The 27,272-nt window shown below is 37.3% G+C and overlaps 2 protein-coding genes and 1 long non-coding RNA gene across 4 annotated transcripts; 1 reads left to right on the plus strand and 2 right to left on the minus strand.

Moving 5' to 3' along the window:
- Positions 1 to 1,618: 1,618 nt before the first annotated feature.
- On the plus strand, positions 1,619 to 11,169 carry LOC121732294. 2 transcript variants are annotated; one of them, XM_042122129.1, is made up of 7 exons: positions 1,619 to 1,927; positions 2,109 to 2,399; positions 3,723 to 3,819; positions 5,649 to 5,960; positions 6,906 to 7,098; positions 9,390 to 9,537; positions 9,977 to 11,169. In XM_042122129.1, exons 2-7 carry the CDS (start codon positions 2,251 to 2,253, stop codon positions 10,068 to 10,070), a joined length of 993 nt encoding a protein of 330 aa, XP_041978063.1. In that variant the 5' UTR covers positions 1,619 to 1,927; positions 2,109 to 2,250; the 3' UTR covers positions 10,071 to 11,169. The 2 variants fall into 2 exon arrangements, with proteins under 2 accessions (XP_041978063.1, XP_041978064.1); XM_042122130.1 differs by lacking the exons at positions 1,619 to 1,927; positions 2,109 to 2,399 and adding an exon at positions 2,494 to 2,661.
- A 720-nt stretch (positions 11,170 to 11,889) lies between these two features.
- On the minus strand, positions 11,890 to 23,575 carry LOC121732293 (protein asunder). Its single transcript, XM_042122128.1, has 14 exons — positions 23,277 to 23,575; positions 23,119 to 23,193; positions 22,592 to 22,737; positions 21,137 to 21,283; positions 20,859 to 20,949; positions 18,248 to 18,376; positions 17,127 to 17,237; positions 15,661 to 15,821; positions 15,100 to 15,240; positions 14,157 to 14,307; positions 13,430 to 13,572; positions 12,980 to 13,125; positions 12,349 to 12,578; positions 11,890 to 12,010 (listed from the first exon to the last, which is right to left on the minus strand). Exons 1-13 carry the CDS (start codon positions 23,490 to 23,492, stop codon positions 12,352 to 12,354), a joined length of 1,884 nt encoding a protein of 627 aa, XP_041978062.1. The 5' UTR covers positions 23,493 to 23,575; the 3' UTR covers positions 11,890 to 12,010; positions 12,349 to 12,351.
- Positions 23,576 to 23,715: 140 nt separating this feature from the next.
- Positions 23,716 to 25,809, minus strand: LOC121732454. Its single transcript, XR_006036379.1, has 2 exons — positions 25,722 to 25,809; positions 23,716 to 23,838 (listed from the first exon to the last, which is right to left on the minus strand). It is a non-coding gene; the product is annotated as an uncharacterized LOC121732454 (long non-coding RNA).
- Positions 25,810 to 27,272: the final 1,463 nt, after the last annotated feature.

Below are 27,272 nucleotides of genomic sequence, written 5' to 3' on the forward strand. Positions count from 1 at the left end.
AGAGTTATTTAATACTTTTTAGTTCATATTATTATTGTTTTTACCTTGGAAGTCGGTTTTAATTTTTTGTTAAAAATAATAATTGTGAGTAGCTTCATTTTGATGAGACGAACAACATTTTTATTTGCGAAAAATCTCGAAAGTCGTAGCTAACAGAGATAGAAAGGATTTCATACTTTGACTTGGTGGTCCTAAAATATGGATTGTTCTATTTGTAGGACAATGTTACTCTTAAATAGTACCTAGTAAATAATAAATATTATAAATAATAAATATTTAAATTAAATGATAATCTACTTATATAGCGTTTACTATGTTATAAAACAAGCGAAAATTTGGCATCGTTAACACGTTCAGTGCGGTACAAGCCACTCTCAAGTAGCCACATTTTTTTACGTAAGTACATTTTTTTAAATTAAAAAAGGTTTCCTGCTTAGATAAATGATAGGTCTCGCGCGCGCGCGATACCAATCATTTATCTAAGGTTTCCTGCTAACATCTGTTGTATACTTATTTTTAAAAAAAAGCTGTAATTATTATGCTACTTTAAAACACACCGGAGTGGAACACTGTAAACATGTTATTATTACAAACACTGGCTGTTTATCTGGGTCGTATATGTAGTTGTTTTTATTTTTGCAGCGTTAGTGGAATTAGTGTAGTTATTGTCATTGTTATAGCATCGTTTCTTCGTCGACAATTTACTAAAAATGTCTACTATTGTGCATGAAATTTTACGAACATAGCGTTAACTGGAATGGATTGAAACTGGAATATATTATGGAAATTGTAATGAAGTATATTTCCTTGGCTCGAAGACGTAGCCAGGGCCGGATTTCGGAGAAGGTTGGACTGGAAAAAAATAAGTGGGTTTTTTGTTAATGAAATAAAAATAACTGCTTTTATTTTTATTCTGATGTTTATGGTAGAACTTAAGCGTTTAAGTATTTGGTATAATAGAGAATTTTCATCATCATTTTTATATAATGTATGTAGCTTTTAAAATACTCAAAGAGGTAGATATCAGTTAATTGACCAAAAGTAATATTATTATCCAGCTTCGAACGATTAACTCCGATAGGTACTTTTTTAAAATAATATGTAAGTAGGTAATATAGAAAGTACCTTAAAAATACGATCGGACTTACTTAAAATTGGAATAAAGATTTAGACTTAACCATTTAGAAATAAAAAGTGGTTAAATAATAATGTTAGAATGGGGTTTGATTTTTAAAATATTTTTTTAGGTATTCTAGTGTACTGTGTAGTCGAGACTCGACAGCCTACATAAGCAGTAAAAATAAAGGAAATATCACGTAGAACATATGCCAAGAAGATTGCATCTTAAAATTCAAGAAATCAAGACAATCATTATACATAAAAATAAAAAATGTATTTCCGACAAGAAATCTTGAAACAACATAAGGCGAACGATTCGCAACCGCTCCGATAAAATCTTCAAGTCGCTAGTTATATTATAAAATTAAAAAGAGGGAGCAAAAACACGTGGCAATCTATCAAAACAACAAAGCCGATTGGTGTGGTGACGTTCCACCCCGGTGATATGTACGTACTACCTAAATGCCTTATGTACACGGCTAGTTACTACTTCATGACTACTCCGAGCTCAGTGTGTACTGCATTGCAACGGAAAATATGCGTGTTTACCAAAGTCGTTTCGGTACAACGGTGCCGTGTGTTGCGTCACGTCGAGGAAATTGATAGTGCGAGGTCGACGTGACTAACATACTTGTGATCTTGCTTTCGTTTTGTGATTAAATACGATTATTCCGATTAATTATACGTGCAAAAGTGTCGTTTTCCACCATGGATTATATTTTATGCGACGTCGATATCCCCCGAGGAAGCCAAATTATAGCACGACGCCCCTTCGTGAGGCGCGTCCTGTATAACCTTGCTATGTTGTGTGAGTATATTTTTTGTTCTGTCATCGCGTTTTGTGACGCAATTTACTCGATGAAACTACAATACGATCGTATAAAATTATATTTTGAGGCATATTTCGGGTTATTTAGCTAGGATTTAGCCTCAAATAGGCCGTAAAACAGCAAAAATATTGTGTAAAATCGCATTATTGAACGTCACAGTACGAGCTCGCACAAGATGGCGGCGTGGGGAGGGGCGAGGGCGCCCAGTTGGCCAGGTGCTGCCGCCGCGTCGAGTTCGGCGCTATAGCTAACTAAATAGGTACGCAGCGCAGCGCAGTGTTGTACATTTAGAACGCTCACAATGGCTACCGCGAAAGACACGTCTGCTTTCTTACTCGAGGCAGATGCGACACAGTTCGACAGTGTTTTGAAGTTGTATCCGCAAGCTATGAAATTAAAGGCCGAACAGAAAACAAAGAGACCCGAGGAGCTGCTCAAGTTGGATAATTGGTAAGTGCGACGTCGGGGAGAAAATGCGGCCGTGGCGAGTGGCGTGTCAATGAACTTGTATTGTGTGTGTATCCGTGCAAACTGATTTGATAGCTACCTCCCTCGCGGACTGCATCTCTAGTCCACGGACGGCTCATTAAAATCACTGCGTCACGTGGGATCGATGTCAAATTGACACTATCGTTTTTCCTGAAGCCAGTGTGGGGGAAAATATCGCCGTGCTTAGGCGTTCTAAAATGGCTGTCCCCGCATATCGGAGCTCGTAATATTACTTTATAAAGCTCAATTTTTGATGTTCACGTTTCTAATCTATTGTAGCAGCATGCCTCGACATATGCCAGCCCTGTTCACATATTAAATTACTTATGTTCAGTTAATACAATCCTTTGTTAAGTAAAGTCACATCCGTTGAAAATTGAAATGGTGACTTGCCATTTGGCACAATGGTTAACTTTGTTTTTATTTTTGAAAAAAAAAGACAATTGACAGTTTTTATTATTTTTTGCTGATTTGTGATATTCATGAAAAATATAAGTATAATTTTATTAAATATATAACATTTCCCTATCTACCTATTTAATTTAAATAATTAAGTCTGGTTCAATGACTCTGAAGAGTCGTCAAGTTTTATTTCAAATTTTTTTTTTAAGTAAAGAACAACTTTTTCATCATCCATTGAATATTTAAATTATTTTTTGAATTGATGATGGATATCTTATATTTACTAATGAATTTGTGAAATTTATTAATAAATAAATACCCGTCATCAAAATGCTATTTCAAAATATGAAGTGTGATTTAGGCTCAATTTTAGTTTTACAATGAATCAAATTATTTTTATACCTAGTAAAATTCTTAGCTACTAAGTTAATATTATGCTACCTAGAAAATTAAAAGATTGTTAAATAAATTAAAAAATAAAACCTTTAATTCCTTACATTGACAATTTTTTGCCACGTTTGAAAGTTAACTTTATTTTTTGAAAAGTACTTAACATCAAAATTGAAAAAAAAAAAATGAACAGAGCATACTTTACAAAAATACAAAATGATATAAGAACTATTAAATGCCTTACCTACTTATATCATTTTTATTGTTGTATTGTTTTTTAATACTTACTTACTTAAAAAAAATCACGCTTGGTAACTTATTACTTATAAATTTTGTGTTAAAAAATCCAATTTTCTTTCTATAATCATTAATCAAGCAAAAAAATTGACCCTGTAAATAGTGCAAAATTTAATCCAAAGAATTTTTTTTTTAAATTTATTTTAATAGTTAAAATAATTATATGCCATACTATTTTACTTATGTTTTTTTCAGGTACCAGAACGAACTGCCAAAGAAAATCAAATCACGAGGGAAAGATGCCCACATGATACACGAAGAACTAGTTCAGCTTATGAAATGGAAACAATCTGTAAGTATAATGCCTATTCAATAAATATTATGTTAAAAATTAAAGAACATAACATTAATTTGGTATTATCCTACTATTTTTTAATATTAAAGAACAAGCGTAATTTCTCAAATAAATTTTAACTTACAGACAGCAAATAAGTACTCCTTTTTAACCTACATTTGGTATCACAGAAACTTACATGAACAGTAGAACATTGAATGATGAACATTTTATACAACTTTAGTAAAATCTATAATTTAGTAAAAACTAAAAACTACGTCTTATAATTTGACTAATTAATAATTATTAGTAAAAATAAAATCAGTGTCTGCCGCACTCAGAGTGGAACATTAATTAGTAATTACATAAATGTAATTAATTCAAAATTTTGACATAAGCCCCATACATGGGCGTACCCAGGTTCTGGGCCAGTATAATTAAATTGCGGTTCAATAATAATTCTTTTAAATTAAGGGTTATTATTCCATTATATGTTTAAATTCTATTTAAATTAAATAATATATTATATTGAAGGGTTTGGCTTAACTAGGTATTAATCAAAAAAACATTATTATCAAGTTAAATGATAAAAATAAATATAAAAATCCTTATTGTCATTAAAAAATAAAATAAAAGATCCAAGATGCGACGTAGAAAACGCATTCCGTAAATAATTTTTTTGTGTATTTTTACATCCAAACGGTACTTTTAATTTATGAACTTTTTATGCAGTCAAAAAAGGTTTTATTAGAATAGTTAAGAACACAACAATTCCATTACTTAGGTCTTGGCTTGGTATTCGTAGTACTTAACTACTGTTAACTAGCGAATCGCCTGCGGTCGAAATACGCCCATTGAATACCTACCAATACTGCCATACTAATATATTAAAATATGTAGTTGTGTCTTTATCCGTTATCGCTTAACATTTAAACTGCTCAATCGATTCTTAGAATTATTTTGCAAAATAAATTTAATATTCTAGTAAATTAGGTTATTTTTAATTTAACCCATCAAGCCCCATAAGCTCACCGGTGAGCGAGACACAATAGAATAACAATAGATTTCCAAGAATCCACGATCGAAAGATTAATTGAAAAACTCATACATATTTCGTGACTAAAATCCTTAGAAGTTTAGTCTTAGATATAGACTTTCATCAAGCCTCAAATATGAAGTAAAATAAAAAAAAAATGTATAAAAATGTAATCGACCCAAACTGGAATGAGAATCGGTGCCGGAAACGTAAAACCACATCCAAGTGGAAGAGGAAACAACAAGTAGTATTAACATCATAATGTTTACTACACCTAATCTACCTATTATAATCAAAACTAATGAGTAATGGGTAATGACTATGTATGTATCGGGGAATTCGTAAGTTTTTATTATTAAATTTAACAATTACTTACTATAGTAATTATTATTGTAATTACTAACGCTTTCGGTTGGTTAACGTCAAGGCGTAAGAGTCTAAACTCTAAACACACTAGGCCGAAAATGCGCGGCCGAAGTTCGGCACGATTACGCTTGCAATGCGCTATGCATACAATATAATTTCGGCATGGTGTGTCATCAGCAATTTAAAATACATTGCAGGCGTAATCGTGCCGAACTTCGGTTTTCGGCCTAGTGTGTTTAGACACTCCAAACAACGCTGTGGAATACATAAGCTCAAGTTAAAAAAACTTAAAATGTGAGCATTAAAGATTCAAAATTAATTTAATAAATGAATATAAATAAGGTAACGTAGGGGTAACGGTTATTTCAGAAATTCAATATATTCAACCTTTTATACACCCTAAGCTTTAAAATTCTATCCTTAAACCTACAATCTTTGTTTACAGAGAGGCAAATTCTTCCCACAACTGTCATACTTGATCAAAGTGAACACACCCAGAGCAGTGATGCAAGAGACGAAGAAGGCTTTCAAGAAACTGCCAAACATAGAATCAGCCATGACGGCGCTCAGTAATCTTAAGGGTGTAGGTACTGCCACAGCATCAGCGCTGCTAGCGGCTGCAAGCCCAGAAATCGCACCATTCATGGCCGACGAGTGCGTACAAGCAATCCCCGAAATGGAAGGGAGCGACTACACTGCCAAGGAATACCTCAACTATGTTAAACACATTAAAACTGTCTGTGATAGATTAAACAAGGTAAGATATTATTATCATCCGTTTCATATACCTAAAGAGAAAAAAAAATTGGTTTGACACAATAATAGACAACAGAAAGACATTGGCAGAATTTTGTACCTGCAAAATATTATGTTTCCATAGGATGTTCTTTTAGGCGCAGCGCAGACCGCAGCCGTGACGCACTTTTTAGTTTGTGGAAATAGAACCTATGCAATTATATGCATTAACGCACACGACGCGCAGCGCAGACGTTTGCGTTACTGCATATAATTGCATAGGTTCTATTTCCACGGACTAAAAATTGCGTCACGGATAGTCTGTCGTCTGCGCTGCGCCTTAGGCACAAGTCGCAAGATCTAGATATTTTTACCAACTACCAAATTACTTCTAGCAAATGTCGTGGTGAGATGTGATCGTTGATATTGAATCATAAGATTAAGATGATAAAAAAAATTTTTCCAATATAGTTACATAAAAATACATAATATTAATAATGATATTGCAAGAACGTTTGTCATTATTCTACCCACAATGTGTCTTTGTAAACAAACGCGATTATGAAACACCCAAGGAAATATTCGTATCTGTTGATTGTGTTATCAGATATGTTCTAACAGACGCGTTTTCATTACTTATCTGAATGATGTTGTGGTATGAAATGTGAAGACGTGAGATACAATTAGTTTTTATTGAAATAAGGATGCATTGTTTGTAATATGATCGACTTAATTTTTTAGTTTAACTAGTACGTACCTTTGTGCTTAGCGTAGCTACTATAGAAGGAGTTTCTTTTTAGAATAGACAAAGCGCCAGATTTTCCCCTAAAATCTTTATTTTTATTCGCTACTTCTGTAACCATACTAAGCCACTGGGTGCTTGTTCTATTTATTTCTTACCTACTCTTAAAAAGGCATCTATGTATTTCTAAGACTTGATTCTTATGAAACCTCTTTTTAATTTTAGGAACAAAATGGCTGCGGCAAAAAATGGTCCCCACATATGGTGGAACTGGCGGTATGGACACACAACATCCTATCAGACCTACAGCCAGAGACATTAGGCAAAGAGCCAAAGCTGACAACAGAGCCCACAAACGGCGGATCACCGCTACCTAGTGACGAGAGTAATCTTGAACCACCATCCACAAATGGAAATGGTGAGCATTATTTTTTATTAACAATAGTTTTTGAGAGTCATGCGTGCAACATTTTGTTTACCTAAGGCCTATTCAGTTGCCTAAAGGTAACCAAAATGTGGCAGCAAAATCTATAACAGAAACAGAAAATGAATAAGGAATTATCATATTAGTAACTCCAAAAATATAATTAATAATTATGATTTACTTATATACTTATTAATGTTAATGATGGAACATCATATTATTATCATTTATCAGTCAAATGCAAATTTATGAAATAATCAATAAATTTTGCTCGTCAGTAATTATTGTCCTGCCAAAAATTCGTTAATTATTATCAGTATTCAATAAGTAAACAGCAGAAGCGGTATTCTAAAAATTCATCACACTTCGACACATAAAAGAAATACATCGAAACGTGCAACAATGTAACAATGGAGTTGTCCCAATTTTTTTACTAATAACTATTCGACTATTGTCTGCTACAATACACCGTACTTTGTAATGGAATAACCGTGGTTGTTTCATGGAATGTGTTCGCTAGGAAGTAGGAACTGACATTTGAAGGCTGGTATTTAATGACATTATGACATTGAGCACACTTTAGCTAACCATTGGTTACATCCATTATATTAAAGGCGACTTAGAAGGCTTGGCTTACAAATCGTAACGCCGCCATATTGTAAAATGTCACTTGATATACAGCCGACACTAACACCTTCTGTGAATATGATCCAAGTATCGTTTGCTTATTATGAGAAACGTCGCTGGCGTAGTTTTGACAACTGTTGTTGCATCCACGTCCCGTGACAACATTATCGACGCGCCAAAATAGTATTGTAAGTCTGTAAAGACTAATTTCAGATTAAAACATTTGAGTACACCTCCTGTAGGTGTAGGTTTACTGCCCAAAGTCGTTCTTTAAAAGCTTTCAATTTTACCTTGTAATTACCAAACAATGACCAAAAACCGGTGGGAAAAAAAACTTAACAGATGTTGTCCGCCATTAACCGCCGTGAACTTACAATTATGAATTATGAAGTTTAATTACGAATTTCCTGCGTTGACGAAAAATACACATTTTAAAATATGGAACGAAGTTCGTTCCAAATGCAAATTTTGAATGAACGTTCCATTTTTAAATCCCAAACTTCGCGGCTATTTTTACCGCTGTATTATTAGACGTCCTTGAGACTGCATAAACTGTAAGATAATGTATCTATTTATACCGAACCCACGTGGGTCTTAAAATAGATACCCACGCTAAATATTTTATCATAGCATTACGCAAACATTATCTGGAAATACAATAATTGTTAACCTGTTGTTTGTTTACAATTTACATGATAACGCAAAAATGGGTATTAGTTACCTAACAAGATTTATACATAATGTCTTTCGGTGATTCTATAGATGTTATTAATTATTAATTTATAAAGTTACAAGTTTCTAATTATTTGTTTTGATTTCGCGTGCTTAGGAAATGCAAATAATTTAAAAAAATAAGAAAATTACTCTAGATTACATTCTAGAATGTAAGCAACTTCTGCAGACCGTAGGATCTTGGACTATAATTTTTTTCTAACTTTATAGATTTAGTTTTTTTTAAAGTTAAACGTACCTTTTATCAATGATTGCTAAAATTATCGAAGTTAGACATGCATTGAATATTTTTAGCGGCGTTAGCTGCGTCATACAACCTGTGACGTACCGACCGTGAATCCGCGACCTCATGCAATATCGAACATTCATTACTATTACGTAATACTTTTACGTAGACGAGTAAACTTTACTACAATATATTAATAAGTTAGCGTGAACTGTTTTCCTTGTATTTTTTATGGTTTAAATGACAACTTTCTGGGTATTCCTTATTAATTAATAACTAGATGACGCCCGCAAATTTTATTTTATCGCACGGGAACCGTACATTTTCCTATGTCCTTCCCGTTACTACCCTACCATTCAGCGGTTGTGCGTGAAGAAGTAACAGACACACTTTCGCATTTATAATATTAGTATGGATTAAGTTCTACTGGTAAACAGATACGTTGACAATTTTACAACGCGAAACGAAATGAAATCGATGAAAGCGATGAGTCAACTACATTCAACGCATGGAATTCTACATGTTCCTATGACTAAGCTGCACGAGGTTGATGCCAGAATACAAAACTGCGGTCCGACGTTTTATCGCAAAACTTTAATGAATATAAAGTCAAAATATAATTCAACCCCTTTATTTTTATCATCGAACCCCTATTTTTATTAATTTATATAATCAAACCCCTCTTTTATATATTTTACAGGTAAACTGGTAGACACAGTGGACGACACGACGTCGTGCACAGAGGACTCTCTGGACGCGAAGGGCGACCCCTCCCCCGCCACCCCCGCGACACCCGCCTCGCCCTCAGACAACTCAGATTCAGCGCTCAGCACGCCGAGAGCTAAACGGTAGGGTATTCTTGTATTTCTTATAAACCGTTGATAATAATTAATAAGGAGATGCATAGTCCTTAATCAGAACCCAAGTTGTTCCATATTCCATCATAGTTATTAAATAACTATAATAATTTTAGGTTTTAAGACATCGACTGCGTCAATTTTCACTTTAGAAATAACAAGATCAGAAATCAAATTACGACCTAGCCAAATTATTGAACGCAAGATTGTCAGCTGCACGGCTTATTAACCCCAGACAAGACAGATGGGTGATTGGGTGCTATTATGAGTTTGATATGTCTGACGTCTGTCTATGTGTCTGTGTTTGTATGTCCGTGGCATCGTAGCATCCAAACGGGTGAATCGATTTTGATCAATATTGCTAATGTAACACTATAAAATCGTGCGTCGTTTGCCTCAACCTTTTCTCAACGCTTGTTCTAACTTCCAGACAAATAGAAGAAGCGAGTTCGGCGGAGGAGAACTCATTGGGCGACAGCTGCGACGCACCGTCCGCCAAGAAACCCCGGGAAACCGAGCACTGACACCCCGTGCGCATATAAATAGCATTCTAGACTAAAACATTGTACCTAGGTAATTTATTTTTCAATTCCGATTTAATTTTAACTTAGGCGTTAAGTTAAGATTTTTGTAAGTTTTGTAATTCGGATGCGTCCCCGCATCGGCCGGCGGGGGTGGTAAGGACGATTCTGCTATTTTAATTCAACGTACAGCTTCGATTTGGTTTCGATACAGTCTCGGTAAATAATATAATCGTATTCTCATAAGACGTCAACGTCAAACGCGTTCTGCTTGGTCGAACTCCAAAAAGGCGTTTGAAGTTTGTTTGGTATGAGAATACTATTTTGATAGGATTCGGTCTGGATCAAAGTTGGATTAGAATAGCGGAATCGGGGTCCAGATCGTGAATTTTAATGAATTGTGTAATGAATGATAATGATATAATGAATGTAATGATAGACCTCGGCCACGTTTGCGTTGAGGCCTACAGACCCGTTTCGAGTTATTTTACCTCTGTTTCACCTTTATGTCGACGGCAAAAGGTTGAATATCTGAGTTAAAATAGCTCCAAACGAATAGTTTACTCGCATCCCGCGTGACATTCCAATAATTGTATGGCGGCATTCCGCCGAGCTGCGGCTCACTCACCATTGCCTTATGACACAGTCTGCAGAGTTTATAGGAGGGCGGTTCGTACAGGTGACTGACATACCACTTATGTTATTTTATAATTGTATCGTTTTCTCATTGGTCCCTTAAAGTGGGGAATTCCCTGCGACATTTGTAGCGCAGCAGGACAACGGCACAGCAGCGCGCGACGTTGCCAGTTCGCGCGCATCATTGCCAGCTCGCGTAATTTAGTAGACAGGCAGCTTTGCCTGCTTATTTTCGACACGTTGCGCTCCAAATATTGCCTAGTGGACACAGCTTATATCTTTTTATCGAGTTTTAAAAAACAGGGGACCAATGTGTGTCTGTCTGTCTGTCTTACTCTGGTGTACTTTCGGCACACCTGTACGCGCCACCCCGCGGATACAAAGGTCGTGTTACCCGGGCCCCGGGCACACGGGCCCACAATGTAGTTTTTATTGAACAAATATAAAATATTAATTTTATAATGTGTCATTGTTTTTGTTTTTGGAACACCCTGTGTCCTATATCCCTATTCCCTACCAGAAAAAGTCTCTAGCAGTTGTTGCCAGAAAGAAAGAAAATAGAAATTGATTAAAAATAGGTAACAAAAGATTCGATAATTATTATCAAATCATTATTATTATTGGGCATTGTCCAAAAAAAATCACATGTACTTTTTATATTTTTTTTCGTTAAAATAGGGTATTTTAAGAATATAAATTAAATAATTTTGAAATTCATTGGCTAGTTTTTTCTCAATAAATTTTTAAACATTCGCTCTGACGTCATCATCGGCGGCTAATTGACCTCTGTAGTGTTTTTAAATTTCCTTTCAATCTTATTTATAATGGCTGGTTCGTCAAATGTAAGTTCTCAATTATGTGAAAGCTGATACGAGAAGCTTACCAAAAGTTCGAAACATAATGTTGGTCGAATTTATTGCTAATTTAACGCCATTGAAGGTCAAACTAAGGTTAAACATATTTGTTCAAAAATATAAGTAACTAATGGGTATTTTTTTCTTTTATATACAGAAAAACGATCAATGACCTTATTCCTCGAAATGTTTTTGTAATGAGCAAAATTAAAAAAAAATGGACAATCCCCAATTTCATTGCAGTGTTGTAGTGATTAACGTAGTATTCACAACGTAAAACTTCATTTAATAAAATGATAAATCAGCCTAAGTGATAAATGAATAATTCATGATTCGCGTAATAATAATTTATTTACATCTTACATCAGCTGCACCCTGACTCCTGTAGGTGCGTTGCTATTTCACTTCTCGATCTTTCAGTCCATGCGCTCTGCAGCCAAATTGATTCATGTTCTGTAAAGTAAATTATTTATCAATTATTTTAGCTTTTTAATATTAACAGACACTAGATAATGATATTAATTTACAATTAGCAGCTTAGAGATGGAACTGTGAAGTAATAAGAAGTAATTTCATAACTTTTAATTAACGTACAAGGGAAAATAAACAACGCCAATGAACACAATACACATTACCACTTTGTTGTCGTGCAACAAGTTCGTGTATGAGCCAGTCAGCTGCCGAGGCGGCGGCCATGCGGTCCGATGGGCCGCATGGCCCATAGGGACGACACTACGTACGCGACGGACCATCATACAAAGGAAAGTAAACCCTATTGAATCTGCCGTCACCTCTCAATGCTGCGCTTCCACGTCCTGCTGTAAGTGCGAGTATAGCGTGGCGGGCCTGTTGCCGGCGGCCATGCGGCCCGCGAAGTCCGGACGTCGTGGCGGACGCGGCGCTCCCAGTAACGAGTCTAGAACGTTCCGCGGTGCCCATACGTCGTTGCCGCCGCCCGCGCCTACTGGTGACAGAGGAGAGTCCGTGGTAGCTCGGATCACTGTGGCACGGGATGAATCCCCTGTAAAGATTGGAAACATTAGAAATAGAAAGCAGCTGCTGTCACTAATAAAAAAAATTATGTGTTTTGTACAGAATGAACAGGACAAAAAAGAGTGGAAGATCGGACTTAAAACATCTTATACACTCCGGACCAAAAGCTGAGTACAGTGATGAACATAGGCCTAAATTTGTATTTAAAATTCTTACCACGACCTATCGTCACGTTCTTCTCTTTCTGTATACTTATTTTTGCTCACTTAAACCAATTCTTTCTTAAATCAACTTACACGTACTTGTGAAAACGCGAAGTAAGTCTACATATTCCGCAGCCATACTTTATATTAGTCACACTGATCGTTAGCAGGGTTGTGCGTAGTGACCAACTAACCATTGACACTGTTAAGTGTTAACTACACTGACCGTCAGCGTGGTTGTGCGCGCGGCACTCCAGCAGCATGCGCAGCAGCGCCCGGTGCGCGGGTGACGCGGGCTGCGCTCTGATCAGCGCCTCCAGCTCGCCCCACACCTGCCTCCATTGCTCCTCGCGACGCGACGACCATTTGCCACTAAATATTAATGTTTATAGTTCAAAATTAAACTCAAAATACTGTTCCAAAACATTATACTATGTACGAACACGTATTTAGGCAGAATAGTCTACGAATGAAGGGGCCCAACGATAACTTTTACAAAGCCGATGATCGCTTTCATATTCTTACGTAAAGCATATAGGACGATCAGTACTGAAGCACTTCCAGTACTTTCCGGCATTTGTTCTGTACATTTACCCCACATACCCCACTCGACGAAACACAACACAACTCTAACTTCACACCAGCTCTCTTAAACCTTATGGTACTTAACACTCACCGCATGTTAGAAGGCAACTGCGCAGCCGGCAGCTCATGTCGCGACTCCATAGCCAGTAGCGCCAACATCACGTTACGACAAGAGGCTATTTCATCCTCCGTTAGAGATTCCTGTACCACTAGCTTGGTGAGTGGTTCCATGACCTGGCAAATAATTTAAATAATTATTGAGAACTCGATCTAAAAGCGAATTTTGCCATTTTCTTCGTAATGTCAATACTTGCCATTTTTATGGGATTTTATTGACTTTTCAAAAACCTAACGCAACACGATAAAACCAGTGGTCCCCAACCTTTTTTCATTATTTTGCCGGTGGGCGTGACTTTTAAAATGGTTTACCATCACGCGGGCCACAATTTAAGTAGGACCGCAGCTTGGGGATAGCGGATATAAACGGTTAAATTTATTACAGAGTTCAATTTACTACCTTATACTTCATTTTAAGTGAGCCTTAAAACCCACTTATACATAGAATGTAAACTACGAATGCTGATGTTTTAGTTATGTTTATGTTTTTATTAGTTAACAAAAATGTATGTAAAAAATTTGTCCATGACTGTCAAGCTACTATTCTGGATAGGCCAAGGACAAACAACTATAAATAGTTAGGTTTTGCATTAGTAAGGGTTATAAAATAGATATAATTCCACTTCTGACTATTATCGTATCGTATCCCAAATAAAAGAAATAGGGATCGGGATTCAGGAATTAAATATAAGCAAACTTACAGATCCCAGATTGAATATGAGCGTGGAGGATATAGTGAGGGGCCAGTATGTTGTGTGCCTTTGGAGTTTGGCCCGCGACTTCGCGTTGGCGCCGGCGCCACGCATCGGGTGTAGCTTGTTCTGTTGCATGAGTGCTCCGAACTCTTTTATTCTGTAATTGAAAAGCAAGTTAAATATTGTACGTCTCTGAGTAGCGTAACTTTTTGTGATTTGTGTGGGCAAGCACCCCAGCGTCATGAATTTTCCCTTACAAAAGTTAAAAAATAAGTTACTCTTTCAGCGTTGCTGCTTTCACAGCGAACTCTATGACACGGGGCTCTTGCCCACCCTAAAGAATTATCACTTTGTTTTGTTACACCTCATTTATTTATTATAGAATTAATGGCTTAGGTGATATGGCAGCACAAACGTTCCATATTATGTACGGTATATAGATTCCCAAAAAATACCTTTCCTTTAGCTTCCCTTTAGACGACTCAAATGTTTTATTATAATAACGAGCTTTTGCCTGCGGCTTCGCTCGCGTTAAGAAGTATTATTATATACAAACTTTCATCCCCTATTTGAACCCCTTGGGGTTGGAATTTATCAAAATCCTTTCTTAGCGGATGCCTACGTGATAACATCTACCTGCATGCCAAATTTCAGCCCGATCCGTCCAGTAGTTTGGACTGTGCGTTGATAGATCACTATGTCAATCAGTCAGTCAGTCACCTTTGAGTTTTATATATATAAAGATGTTATAACTTAAAAAAATAATATTTAAAACAGACCAACTCTCAAAGCAAGTTCAGAATTCAGATTCATAAGTTCAAGTAGCTTATCTCATAATATTCATTATTCAATATCATTGTAAAAGTATCTATTTTCTTATAAGTAGCTGATGGCGTCACTCCAAACTTTATACAAACTCAAGTTATATTATTAAGCCCAGTAGACTTGCCTGTAATCTGTAACCCTCCCACCAGCGCCCTCGGATAGGGCGGGCGGATCGTCGTACGGCGTCCGTCCGCCCAGCGCGCCAATCCACAGCTCCCCGCCTTGAGCTGCCAGCACGTGAGACGCTGATCGACCTCCGCCCTTCCTGAAGTTAATAACGTAACTTTAGCTAAAGGTATATTTACTGTTTTACAATAAAATATAATCGGAATTGAAGTAGGAAAATAATTTAATTGAAAGAGTAAAAACAGGTTTTTATTACTGAGACTTGACTGTCACAGTTCTACCAGTTATTATTTATTATCAAGCAATATCTGGTGATTTTACCTGGCAATACCTGTCAGAGTATTACCTGATATTATTTCTCAATACCTGGCAGATTGCTAGTACCTAATATTACGCTAGTACGCCACGTCCGCGGGCGTCACTCGCCACAGCGGCCAGTGGCAGTCGCCCGCGCCGCAGATCTACCTGCTATTAGGTATCTCTCAATACCTGGAATAGTACTACCTGTTTTTAGCTCTCAATGCCTGACAGAATACTACCTTTTAGTATCACTTAATACCTGGGCATCTCCAGCGTGACGGAGCGGCCGTTGAGCAGGAAGTTGACGAGGCAGGCGGAGGGTCGCGACGCCACGTCGGCGGGCGTCACTCGCCACAGCGGCCCGTGGCAGCCGCCGGCCCCGCCCTCCGCGCCGCGAGGCGTCCACCATCGGAGTACTACCTGTATTGTTATTGTTGAGTAAAACATATACTAAGCTATGGGGGAAGTTAATAGCCATCTGCATATTAACTTATCTCTAGAGGACCTGAGTTGTTTGGTTGCGTTACGGTATGTAATATCCACTTAACAAATCACAACTAACATTGAACGCGACTATAGTTTATGCGTTTTATGATGATATGCGTGACGCATTATAATTGACAATAGTAGGGAAGTTACCTAACAAAAATTAATCGATAGTTTAAAAATATCGAATCACATCGTAAAGGAATTGCAATCGAAGTTATCGATTTCGTACTGACATTTCAGTGGTGCTGGCGATTTAAGATGGCCGCCCTTTTTTATCGATTTGATTTCGATTCAACAGAGTCAATCTCTATTGACATAAGTTCCGTTTCATGCATCTGACATTTTTCAAATGTTTTCGTAACAATAATTTTATACTCCTATTTCACAGTTAATATTTATAATTTTTATTAATAAGTTAGCATTTAGCATCTTTTCATTTTTATTCATTTACAATTATAGGAAACATTTGTTTTTGTAGATGGAATAAATTTATTACATTTTGATTTTCTTGTTTTCTTGTAAAAAAATCCGTAGCAAGGAACATGTAAACTGTCACCCATATCATCTTAGAACGCACAAACTGTAGTAACATAGTTCTCGATACGTTTGTCAGCCTATGGATCAATTTAGGGTTACTAGCGCCAACGTCAATTTGACTCACAGCAGCTGTTTCCACCACCTCTAATAAATGTTATTAACCAAGGGCCGAAATTACTTTGTAGAATTCCTTGAGATGCTATTTAGGCGATAATGAAAACAATAGTACCTACTTAAGTACTATTGTTTTCAATTATTACTTATTCACTCTAAACAGAATATTGATTCTATACAATTAAATATCCTCTTCAACTCAAACTTTCTAAACTTCCAATTATTTTTTTAAATAAGGGGGCGAACGAGCAAACGCCGCCCATGTCGTCATCGTCATAGTCGCCCATGGACACTCGCAGCATCAGAAGAGCTGCAGGTGCGTTGCTGGCCTTTAAAGAGGAAATAGGGTAATAGGGGAGGGTAGGGATAGGAAGGGAATAGGGGAGGGTAGGGAAGGGAAGGGTAGGGGATTGGGCCTCCGGTAAACTCACTCACTCGGCGAAACACAGCGCAAGCTGCGCTGTCTCACGCCGGTTTTCTGTGAGAACGTGGTATTTCTCCGGTTGAGCCGGCCCATTCGTGCCGAAGCATGGCTCTCCCACGTTGAATGTGTAGTATTAACAATAACCAGACACCGTAACTCACAGATTCCGTAGCCTCAGCCGCTGTTTGCGCCGCGCGTAGCCCAGCATGAGCCTCCGCAGAGTGTATAATCTCGACGTCGTAGTTGGCACTGGAACTGGCGTTTTGTTCTTCCTGTAAGAAACTTGCTATTAGCAAGGAGGGTGATGTTTTTCGAGTATGTGTATTTATAGTTCTTTGGCAGAGTCTAAACGCTTAGGCTGCGTTTCCACTGAAGCGGAGCGGAGCGGAGCTTAGGGCTGCGTTTCCACTGACGCGGAGCGGAGCTTAGCGGTGCCGAATTGACCAATCACCATGCTCGAAATCTTCGCTCCGCTTCGCTGTCATTCCGCTGGAATAGCACGATTGGTCAATTCGGGCACCGCTAAGCTCCGCTCCGCTTCGGCTGCGTTTCCACCAGAGATGTGTTGCGACTTGCGAGGAATGTGTTTTTGAGAACCAATAGAATCGCTTCATTGACGTGAGCTTGCCATGACATCGCTCAGCGCGGCGATGGATTTTAAAAAACACATTCCTCGCAACACATCTCTGGTGAAAACGCAGCCTAAGAGATTCTTCTTAGGACTCGCCATAGCGTGAAATTCACACTTGGTATGAAATTAATTCATACACAGATGAAGTACACCAATTATTTGGTTTATCTTCAGGCCAGTTGCCAGTGGCCAACCCATACATAACCCATGGAGCGTCACATGGTTTCAGGGTTTCGCGAGGCTGCCTAGCGAGGCAAATCCTCGATCTGTCAGGACGTGCCTCGCTCGAGGCAAACGCACGCGCCGCCTCGCTCGAGGCAAACGCACGCGCCGCCTCGCCCGAGCGTGGCGCAGCCCGAGCCGGGCGTTGTCGGTTTTTGTCGATGCTCAAAGGCGCCTCTGTACGTTTGCCGCGCTCACTTAAGACGGTAGTGTTTTGTCTCGCTTATTCGTTGCGTATTAGTTGTGCGTTTCAAGTTAAACTGAGCGTCGATGCTGGCTGGTGGCTAAGCCATGCCGCGCGAGGCAGCCTCGGATTAGAAAACTTACAGACCGAGGCCGCCTCGCGCGGCATGCATACTGCGGCGAATGTCCGAGGCTGCCTCGCGAGGCTGTTCAGCACGCCGATATTGACATGATATAAAAACATACCTTCATTGGAATGCCAGTAACTGTAGTTATAGCTAGCCTGTAATGTGGGAGCACTAGCCTACCCAGTAGATTAGCTAGGTTGCTAGCTCTGCACACAATTACTTCGACACCCATTAGACCACCGCCCATCTGAAAATGCAATTATTTGTTACACCTTTAGGTAAAAGTCATACGCTCTTAATATATTAGATTAAACTTATACCTTTAGGTTAAACTCATATAATATTAGGTCCTTACATATGAAATGTACAGGCCACTTTGATTTCAAATATCTCCCTCTTTGGTTAAGAATTCCAAATTCAAATTTATATATTCATTTATTTCATATTTGGTACAGTTGGTGAGTTTCCAAAACATTCATTTGCTTTTTTCTTGATTATTTTTTTCTTTGGAGTCGTTCATATCGCACAATGGAAAATTGTAATAACGCTTTATTTACAAATATAAGTTCTACCGTGGCACGAGTGCTGCAGAAACAGCTCGAAGAATTAACAATGTGTATGGCGCTGGTGTCGCAAAAGAAAACACGGTACGGTTTTGGTTCCAACGTTTTCGTTCTGGAAATTTCGACCTTCGGAACAAGCCCCGTGGACGACCGAGACCAAAATTAATAATGAAGAATTATTAAAGGCTATTGTGGAAGGACTAGAACAGCAAATGATCGATACACCTGGAATAAGTTGGAGGAGGCCTATGCCGTGCAGCAAACAGATAATAAATAGAAATATGTTATAGGATATTATAGGGAATTAGAAATTAGAATCATCTAGGATTAAATAAATAAACAAAACAAAATGTCATGTACAAACAAAATGTGTTATCTGAATAAAGGCTAGTGCTATTATTATTATTATTATAGTCTTTTGAATTCTTTTTTTTTTCTCCCTTGCGGGGTAGCTACTGCAGTTGCGGGCTTGTGGCCAAACAACTGCATAACACAGTAATGGACGTAACATTAAGAAAGAGATAAAAAATTTCGCACGATTCGGCATGTATTAAGAATGACTGCTTTTTGTAAGATTATGTGTGTGAGTGGATGTATGTTAAGTGTTTTGAGTGATGTGTGTAGTGTTTTAGGTATGATGCCTGTGGTTGAGATGATGATTGGTATATTTTTAACTGTATTGACTTTCCACTGCGTTTTAATTTCTATCGTCAAGTCTGTGTATTTTGTGAGTTTGGTTGTATGTATGCTAGTGAGGTTGTGAGAATTGGGTATGGCGACGTCTATAAGGTACACAGCTCTATTTCGTTTATCATGGAGTGTAATGTCTGGTCTGTTATGGTGAACGGTTTTGTCGGTCAATATTGTCCTGTCCCAGTAAAGTCTGTAGTCTGGAGAGTCTAGTATGATTTGTGGTTATTATTATTATTATTATTGTGGAAGCAGATCCATCGCAAACCACTTCAGAGTTAGCAGCAGGCTTCGGTGTAAGTGATAAAACTTGAACACTTGAAGCAAATTGGGAAGATAAAAAAACTTGAAAGCAAACCAGAAAACACGCGTCGACTTCTGCGTTACATTGCTCAACCGACACAATAATGAAGGGATTTTAAATCGGATCATTACTTGTGATGAAAAATGGATCCTTTACGATAATCGGAGTGCTGGCTGTCCCCTGGGGAATCAGCCAAATTCTGCCCTAAGCGAAAATTGACTCAGAAAAAGTTACTTGTGAGTGTTTGGTGGACTAGTGCTGGGGTCGTTCACTAGATTTTTAAAATCTGGCCAAATGGTTACGGCAGATATCTATAGTTAGCAACTGCAAACCATGATGGAAGAACTACCTGCTAAACAACCAAGGCTGGTCAATCGCTCTAGGCCACTGCTGCTTCAGGACAACGCTAGACCACACACTGCACAACAGACGGCCGCAAAACTGGAGGAGCTGCAATTGGAATGTCTGCGACATCCACCGTACTCTGCGGATCTTGCTCCAACAGATTACAATTTTTTTTTCAGAATTCGGATAACTTACTGCAAGGAAAAAAATTCAACTCTGATGTGGCAGTCCAAACCGCAAAGAATTTATTGACTCTCGTCCCTCTGTTTTTTTTTAGTAAAGGGATTAACGAACTACCGTTAAGATGGCAAAAATGCATCAATAGTTGGTACATACTTTGATTAATTAAATATATTATACAAAAAAAAAAAAGAATTTATATTCCTCCCATACAAAACACCAATTTCATATTATGTTAGGAACTTTTTTTTTACATGGGGAAATGCATTACGCATCCCCGGCGGATTGTGGACATTGGCCGGGGTATGTGGGACTCTCCGAGGAACTACCCACTAAAACCCCATGGTGCCTCTTAGGCAAAGTTACGGGCACGATCAACCCTCCACAACTCATATGTAAGAACCTAATAATATCATAATAGTATCTCTCTCGTTATTTATGTTTGTGAAAGAGGGTTTTACCTAATGATGTAAGGACTCTGAAAAGCCTCTCTGCCATTAGACACAGTGCCGGATTATACGCCCCATACAAGAAAAATAAAACTGTCCCTAAGCCGCAGCCTATACGGCCTATTTATAAATCGAGAGCTGACTAGACAAACATATTTTAGCTGTGGATTTCAAGTTTTATACAAAAAATACACTTACCTCTGTTATAGGTTGATTGTTGACTCTGGTGTCTGCCTTCTCTGGTGTCACATTTATGATTACAAGATGAACATAGTGAATCATGAGAGATCTGAAATTTCATTAACATCATCTTGTAGTTGGTACTGAAAATATTGACTTAGTGAGTTTAATATTAGAAGCATAAGAATAGAAATTATAGTAAAACTAGCTGACCCAGCAAGCATTGTTTTGCGCTATAAATTATTTCTAGTATCCATATAAAAAAGTAGATAACTGATATATTAATTCAAACTTACTGTGGATTGTCTGAGGCATCCGTTGTAGTGGCAGGCTGAGGTGTAGAGGCCTTTTTATTCTGTTGTACCAATGTGTTCAGTGCTATCTCAGCCAAACTTCTGATTGACACATCATCTCTGGCACTTGTTATGCATATGATGCGGCCACTGGTAATGAAAACAAAATATTTCTATATACATTTAAAACATTTTTTTAGGATCATAGCCTAACAACCTATGTTTATTGTATAAAACAATATAATATTACATTCATAGTTTCTAATGTGTGATTTATAAGCTTTATTCTATAACATATTACATTATGTTGGCTGTAACTTCACATCACCCTTATGTCCTTCACTGTGGCCTACTCTATAGTCATAGCTGGGCACCGTTAATCAAATAGTTAACTTCGTTAATCGTTAATCCGTTAAAAAAAATGTTAGCTTTGTTAAACGTTAAAGTGTTACATTTCGGACGAATTAACGCAAGTTAATGTTAATCCGTTAATATGTGTAATATGGCTTTGTTGTAACTTATATCATTGCGTTAGTGTACATACAAAACCTGTTGGTTTAAGGTTTTAGAAGTTAACATGTTAGGGACAAAACAAAATACTTCTATAATTATTGTATTCTACCTAATTAAATTATACTGCACTCTTCTTTATCAACATGCAAATGATATACAGTGTGTTTGTGTTTGTGTAAACACCATTATCCTTGAAACCGTCAAAATGAACAAATTTTTTCTATGAGAACAATGCTGGGAACTCAAAAAAAATGCCGTATTCATACCCGGTATGCCGATACGGACGCCCGAATCGGCAATTTGTATGGGTATGAAGACGGATTTTTTTGAGTTCCCAGCATTGTTCTCATAGAAAAAGTTGTTCATTTTGACGGTCTCATTTGATGAGTTCAAGGATGTCATGTTTAAACATAAACAAATCACTCTCTCTATAAGCACCGGCGCTGAGTAATAAAATGATAAAACGAAACAAATCTCTTCTCACTCGCATGTGCCTGAAAACGTATCTAGTATTGTTTTTGTTTCGCTGCCGCCGTGCCGCGGCGCCACGCTGCCCGCCCGCCCGGCACTTATCGTTTCACACTAACTGTCTGAACCTGTTTTCGCGCCGCGCCGCGGTGCTGTGCGGTAAATAGTAGGCATTGGATTAACGATTAACAGACTTCTGCATATAAACGGAAGTTAACAAGTCCGTTAATATTTTTAAAAGTTAATCCGTTACTCAAAATGTTAACTCCGTTAATTAACGATTAACAGATTAACGAGTTAATGCCCAGCTATGTCTTTAGTATATTTCCCAAAATCCCTGTAATTTTAGAGAGTATTTGATGCAAAAAAATAAAACCTTGTTATGTATTTGTGTATTTGTAAATATGTGTAATAAATGAATAAATCTTTATAAGTTATAATTTAAACAGCAAGTTTGTTATATAAAACAATAATTACCAATTCTGAAACAATCTTTCCGACGGTGGCCTAGAAGCCTGTACAGGGGAAGGTTCAGCCAGAGACTCAATGGCGGCAACCAGCCCCACAACATCACCACCAGCTCCGCGTCTTACTGGACCAACTAGACATAGCCCATTCAGTATCTGTAGAAAAAAAATAAGCACAGTAGCAGTTGCTTGCAACTTGATAAGGAGTATCCATTATTTTACAAGAACCCTACAATTTTAGAATCAGAACATAAAGAAGCATCAAAATATAGACAGTCATTTATTTTATTTTATTTTTATTTGGAAAACATACAGTGAAAAACATAAATTAAAATTAAAGCTGATTAATTTCTATGTACTATTAACATGTTTCCACAATTAGAAATCTAAACATTAACAAATTTGCTTTACATTTAGGTAGACAAGTATTTATAATTGATACAAAAACACGTTATACTTTATTATATTATATATTATGTTTGGATGGATTAACATTTTATTCGAAAATTGTGGTAAGGAATGAAAATACCAACTTACATGTGTCAAGTTCTGTTGTGTTGAGGCCCAGGTGTTAAGGAGATGCGCGTTAGAGTCACTGACTACGAATCGTACCTGTAGAACAGCTTTAAAAGTACAAACAACTTGAAGAATCAGGTAAGTAAACAAAAAGTTTTTGAAAGCGAATAAGTACGTACCAACTTTCCTTCAGGAAATAAATCCCAGACTATCCGGCAATATTCCACAGCGGCTTCAACGCTACATGTCCATAGCGATTTACATACCGGTGGAAGAGGCACATAACCTGGTCCCCTACTCTTGGAGACATCAAAATCTATCGGATTGTCCGAAGATATTCCAAAGTATGGCGTGTGATCTAACACAAATATGGTTTTGTGATTTGTCGGAAACATTTTAACAATGTTTATTGTTCAAGCCCATTCCACCTCAGAAATTTTAATATTTACAAAATAGTATTTTCAATTTTTCACTTTTGGTCAGCCCATTGACATTTATAAGTGGACGCGGCATAATCACAGATTACTAGTATATATTTGTAGAGGCATAATGGTCAACACCAAATCAAAATACTGTGGCCGGTCCGCCATTTTATGTTTCGGTTCTTCTTCTTTTTTAATGGCTAGCTCCGTGAGTTGCCAATGTCAGAGTGGTTTAGAAAGACTTTGCTCTATAATGCAGGTCTGGTAAAGCAACAAGGGTACAGTTACGTGAATTATTATAATTTACAAATTGATTTACCTAAAACGAAAACAAGTGTTAGTAAAGACATCACAATTTAATATTGTTATCACGAATATATGTACACAAAATCTCGATAAAAGATGTATTTACATAATAAAAACCGATTTAAAATTGATAGGACGAGGAATTTTGCCCAACACAATCATGGGGGATGGAACGGACAATAAAACAGAAGAAAGTTCGGAAAATACGGAAGAATTGGGATGAGGAATGTACACAGACACTAAAATAATATCTAAAATACGGACAGCCACAATATAAAAATAACTACTATGTACAGGAAGTGAATATACAGAATATGTACAACGGCTGGAAACAAAAATGGCTGCTCCAGCTCTACCATCAGATCTGTCATCCCGGAAACAGGCATAACCCGGAACTCGGAAACGGGAATCAGGTGCTAACCATGTTTCCTGGATGGCAAAAATTGATGGCTTATAAGAGTTTATTAAACTAAGGATATCTTGTGTTTTATTCTTTATGCTGCGGCCGTTCCACTGTATCACAGTGTAAGCCATTTTTGGGTAACAAATTCGCTAGCTGGGTCAGGTTAGCCAAAGTTTTATTTGGCAATGAGTCACTGAATCTCGAAATGAGGTCAATCATGAACAAGGGTCAAGTTGTCGACTAGGTTATCGTTCGGGGAAATGGAGGAAATTTCAGAAAGAAGAGGGTATGCACAACCATTGGGAGCCTGGGAAATGGGTTCTTCAATTAGGTTTCTATGAGCCTGGTGGTCATAACCAGGGGACCTAGGGGGAATGGGGCGACGGGGAACATAAACAGTTTTTCTATAGGATGTGGTTGTTGGGGATTTAGTCAGTCGGTCAGTCTGTCTGGAAATACTAGCGAAAGCAGAGGGAGAAGTTCTGGCCAAATCAGCAAAGGACCTCTTTACACGGGGGATTCTAGCTGATGCCTCCATGTACGGGATATTTTCCTGCCTCATTACCAATTAAATCTCTTTTTGTCTACAATACTCTGGACAAGATACATCATTGGCTGCATGTGGGCCACCACAGTGCAGACAAGTAAAAGTTGAAGCATTACAAGTGGATCCCTCATGCTTTTGCGAGCATTTGTAACAACGAGGTAAGGACCTACACTGTGCTTTGACATGGCCAAAGCGACAACAGTTATTACATTGGATTGTAGGTAATTTATATATTTCTACAGGTAGGGAATTATAAAAACAATAAACGTGGGTAGGTAATTTCTGACCAGTAACAGTTATGACCACTGATTGGGTAGGTAACCAAATCGAGGAATTTTGCTCATTCGAGGTTCTGCGACTCATTCTACGCGCTTTCACTACTTTACCATATCCAACTGGAACTTGCAGGTTTTCTACAAGCTCTTCCATCGACCAATCTACAGGGACATTGCGAATAATGCCCATACGGGATACACTGTATGAGGGTATCACTACAGTATATCCAGCACTTACTACTGCAGGCAAGTCGATAAAATAGTTAGCATCCTGTGGGGTTTTCAATTCGATGGAGATACGATTTCGTCCAATCCTCTTAATTCCGTCCATTTTAACGCTATGAACATTGTTTTTGAACAAAAATTGGCCAAATAGTTTTGGACTTAGGATGGAATCAGTCTCTGGCTTTGATACTTTTACAATATACGGCGCAGCATCATCGGAACCATATAATTTCTATCAGCAAACTCAGGGTTCACATAGTGAAGCTGAATAGAGGGTACTGAATGTGCATTACTACTAATTTTTTTAGCCACTGGCTCAGAAACATCATTAAGCTTTTTCTGTTACCTCCACCAGGGTCAGGAGGATCTGTGTCCAGATCCATCTTAAGACCTTAAAAAACTACCTAACCTAAAAAATAAACAATGACAAAAAACTAAATACTTACTACTCCACAAAAACAAATTATAATAGACAACACAAAGTATAAGTAAGATAAATCAATAGTTGAACAAAAAATCTCCTCTAATCCTAAAAATCACAAATAAAAACAAAAATAGAAAAAAATACTTGTTGACGACACTCAAACTAAGAGCGGAAATCATGTTCCGGTTCTCCGAGGAACATAAACTGTCAAAGTGTCGTATTATAGGGATGTCGAAATTGAAAGAAAATATTGATATATCGATAAATCGATATTTGAAAAAATATCAATATCGGTCTCGATATATCGCAAAAAAAATATCGATATATCGGTCAAATTTTTCGACCAATTTGCTTTTTTTTAAATTAATTTATAATCCGTCAAAAAAAAAAAGAAATTTAAAAAAGTTTGTCCTTGGATCGGTACGTTTATATTTATACTAAAATTTTTGTTATTTTACCCATGGCTTGACTTCGTATGTGCTAATTTAGTTAATAATTAGACAATAAATAAGATTTGTGATAGAATAGAATATAACATGGCTTAATTTTCGATATTTAATCAACATAGAAATTAGTAGATTTGACGTTTGGTGATGTACTTTTTTCTCGAATTTAAAAAATATAAGGTGAAGAATCTGATCATTTATTTAAAAGATTTTAACCTTAATAGCTCACTTATAAGTGAGCTATTCTTACTTATCGATATCCTCGACCAATATCAACCGAGTGTCTCATCACTATAGACCGCCATGTTTAGTTCTTGGCAATATGGCGCCGGCCACACTTTTTTGTAGTTATGTCGCTTCCATCTGTTTCCTTATTCATTGGGTCAACCAGATTGGTTAGTCAAATTTAGTGTTGCCATTTTATTTTTTACAAATTACCTGTTTCTAAAATAATGAATACAGACGCTTACTTCTTTTACGTCAAAACTGTACAGCCGAATTTATTTCGCTTCGTTACGAAGAGACTAGTAGATTCTTTAACGCCAATGCGATGGCATTCGTTGCAAGTCACCCGAAATGAAAATACAAATTTTTTACTGCGATCTTTATTCTTCATGCATAAACGTCTGAACCGAATTAGATGCAATTTGGTATGTATTTCCATGCATAATAAGTGCTTTGACAACACAAATATGTCAATTTTAACGTGCAGTTCGACAAGACACAAGACTGTTTATGAACGTGGCGAGAAAAGAAACTAAACGCTTCTATCATACAAAAACGTCATTTTTGACATAATATTCATTTAGAGCCTTGTCGAACTGTAGCTAATTTAGCAAACAATTTGGCAACACTAAATGACTTTTTTTTATCTACGCCTTTTCTGGTCAAAAAGTTTTGCCAATTTTATTTCTTTTCCCGTATATTTTATACTAGATGTCCCGCGCGGCTTCGCCCGCGTAAATTAGGAATTTTACAGAAACCGTTCATTTTCCCATAAAAAATATTCCCCCCGTTTTTCCCACATTTTCCTGAGTTTCTTCGGTCGTATTAGTCTTAGCGTGATAATATAATATAGCCTATAGTCTTACTCCATAAATGATCTATCTAACACTGAGCTAAGTTTT

Source organism: Aricia agestis, chromosome 12 (assembly GCF_905147365.1).
Source record: "Aricia agestis chromosome 12, ilAriAges1.1, whole genome shotgun sequence".
Lineage (NCBI taxonomy): Eukaryota > Metazoa > Arthropoda > Insecta > Lepidoptera > Lycaenidae > Aricia > Aricia agestis.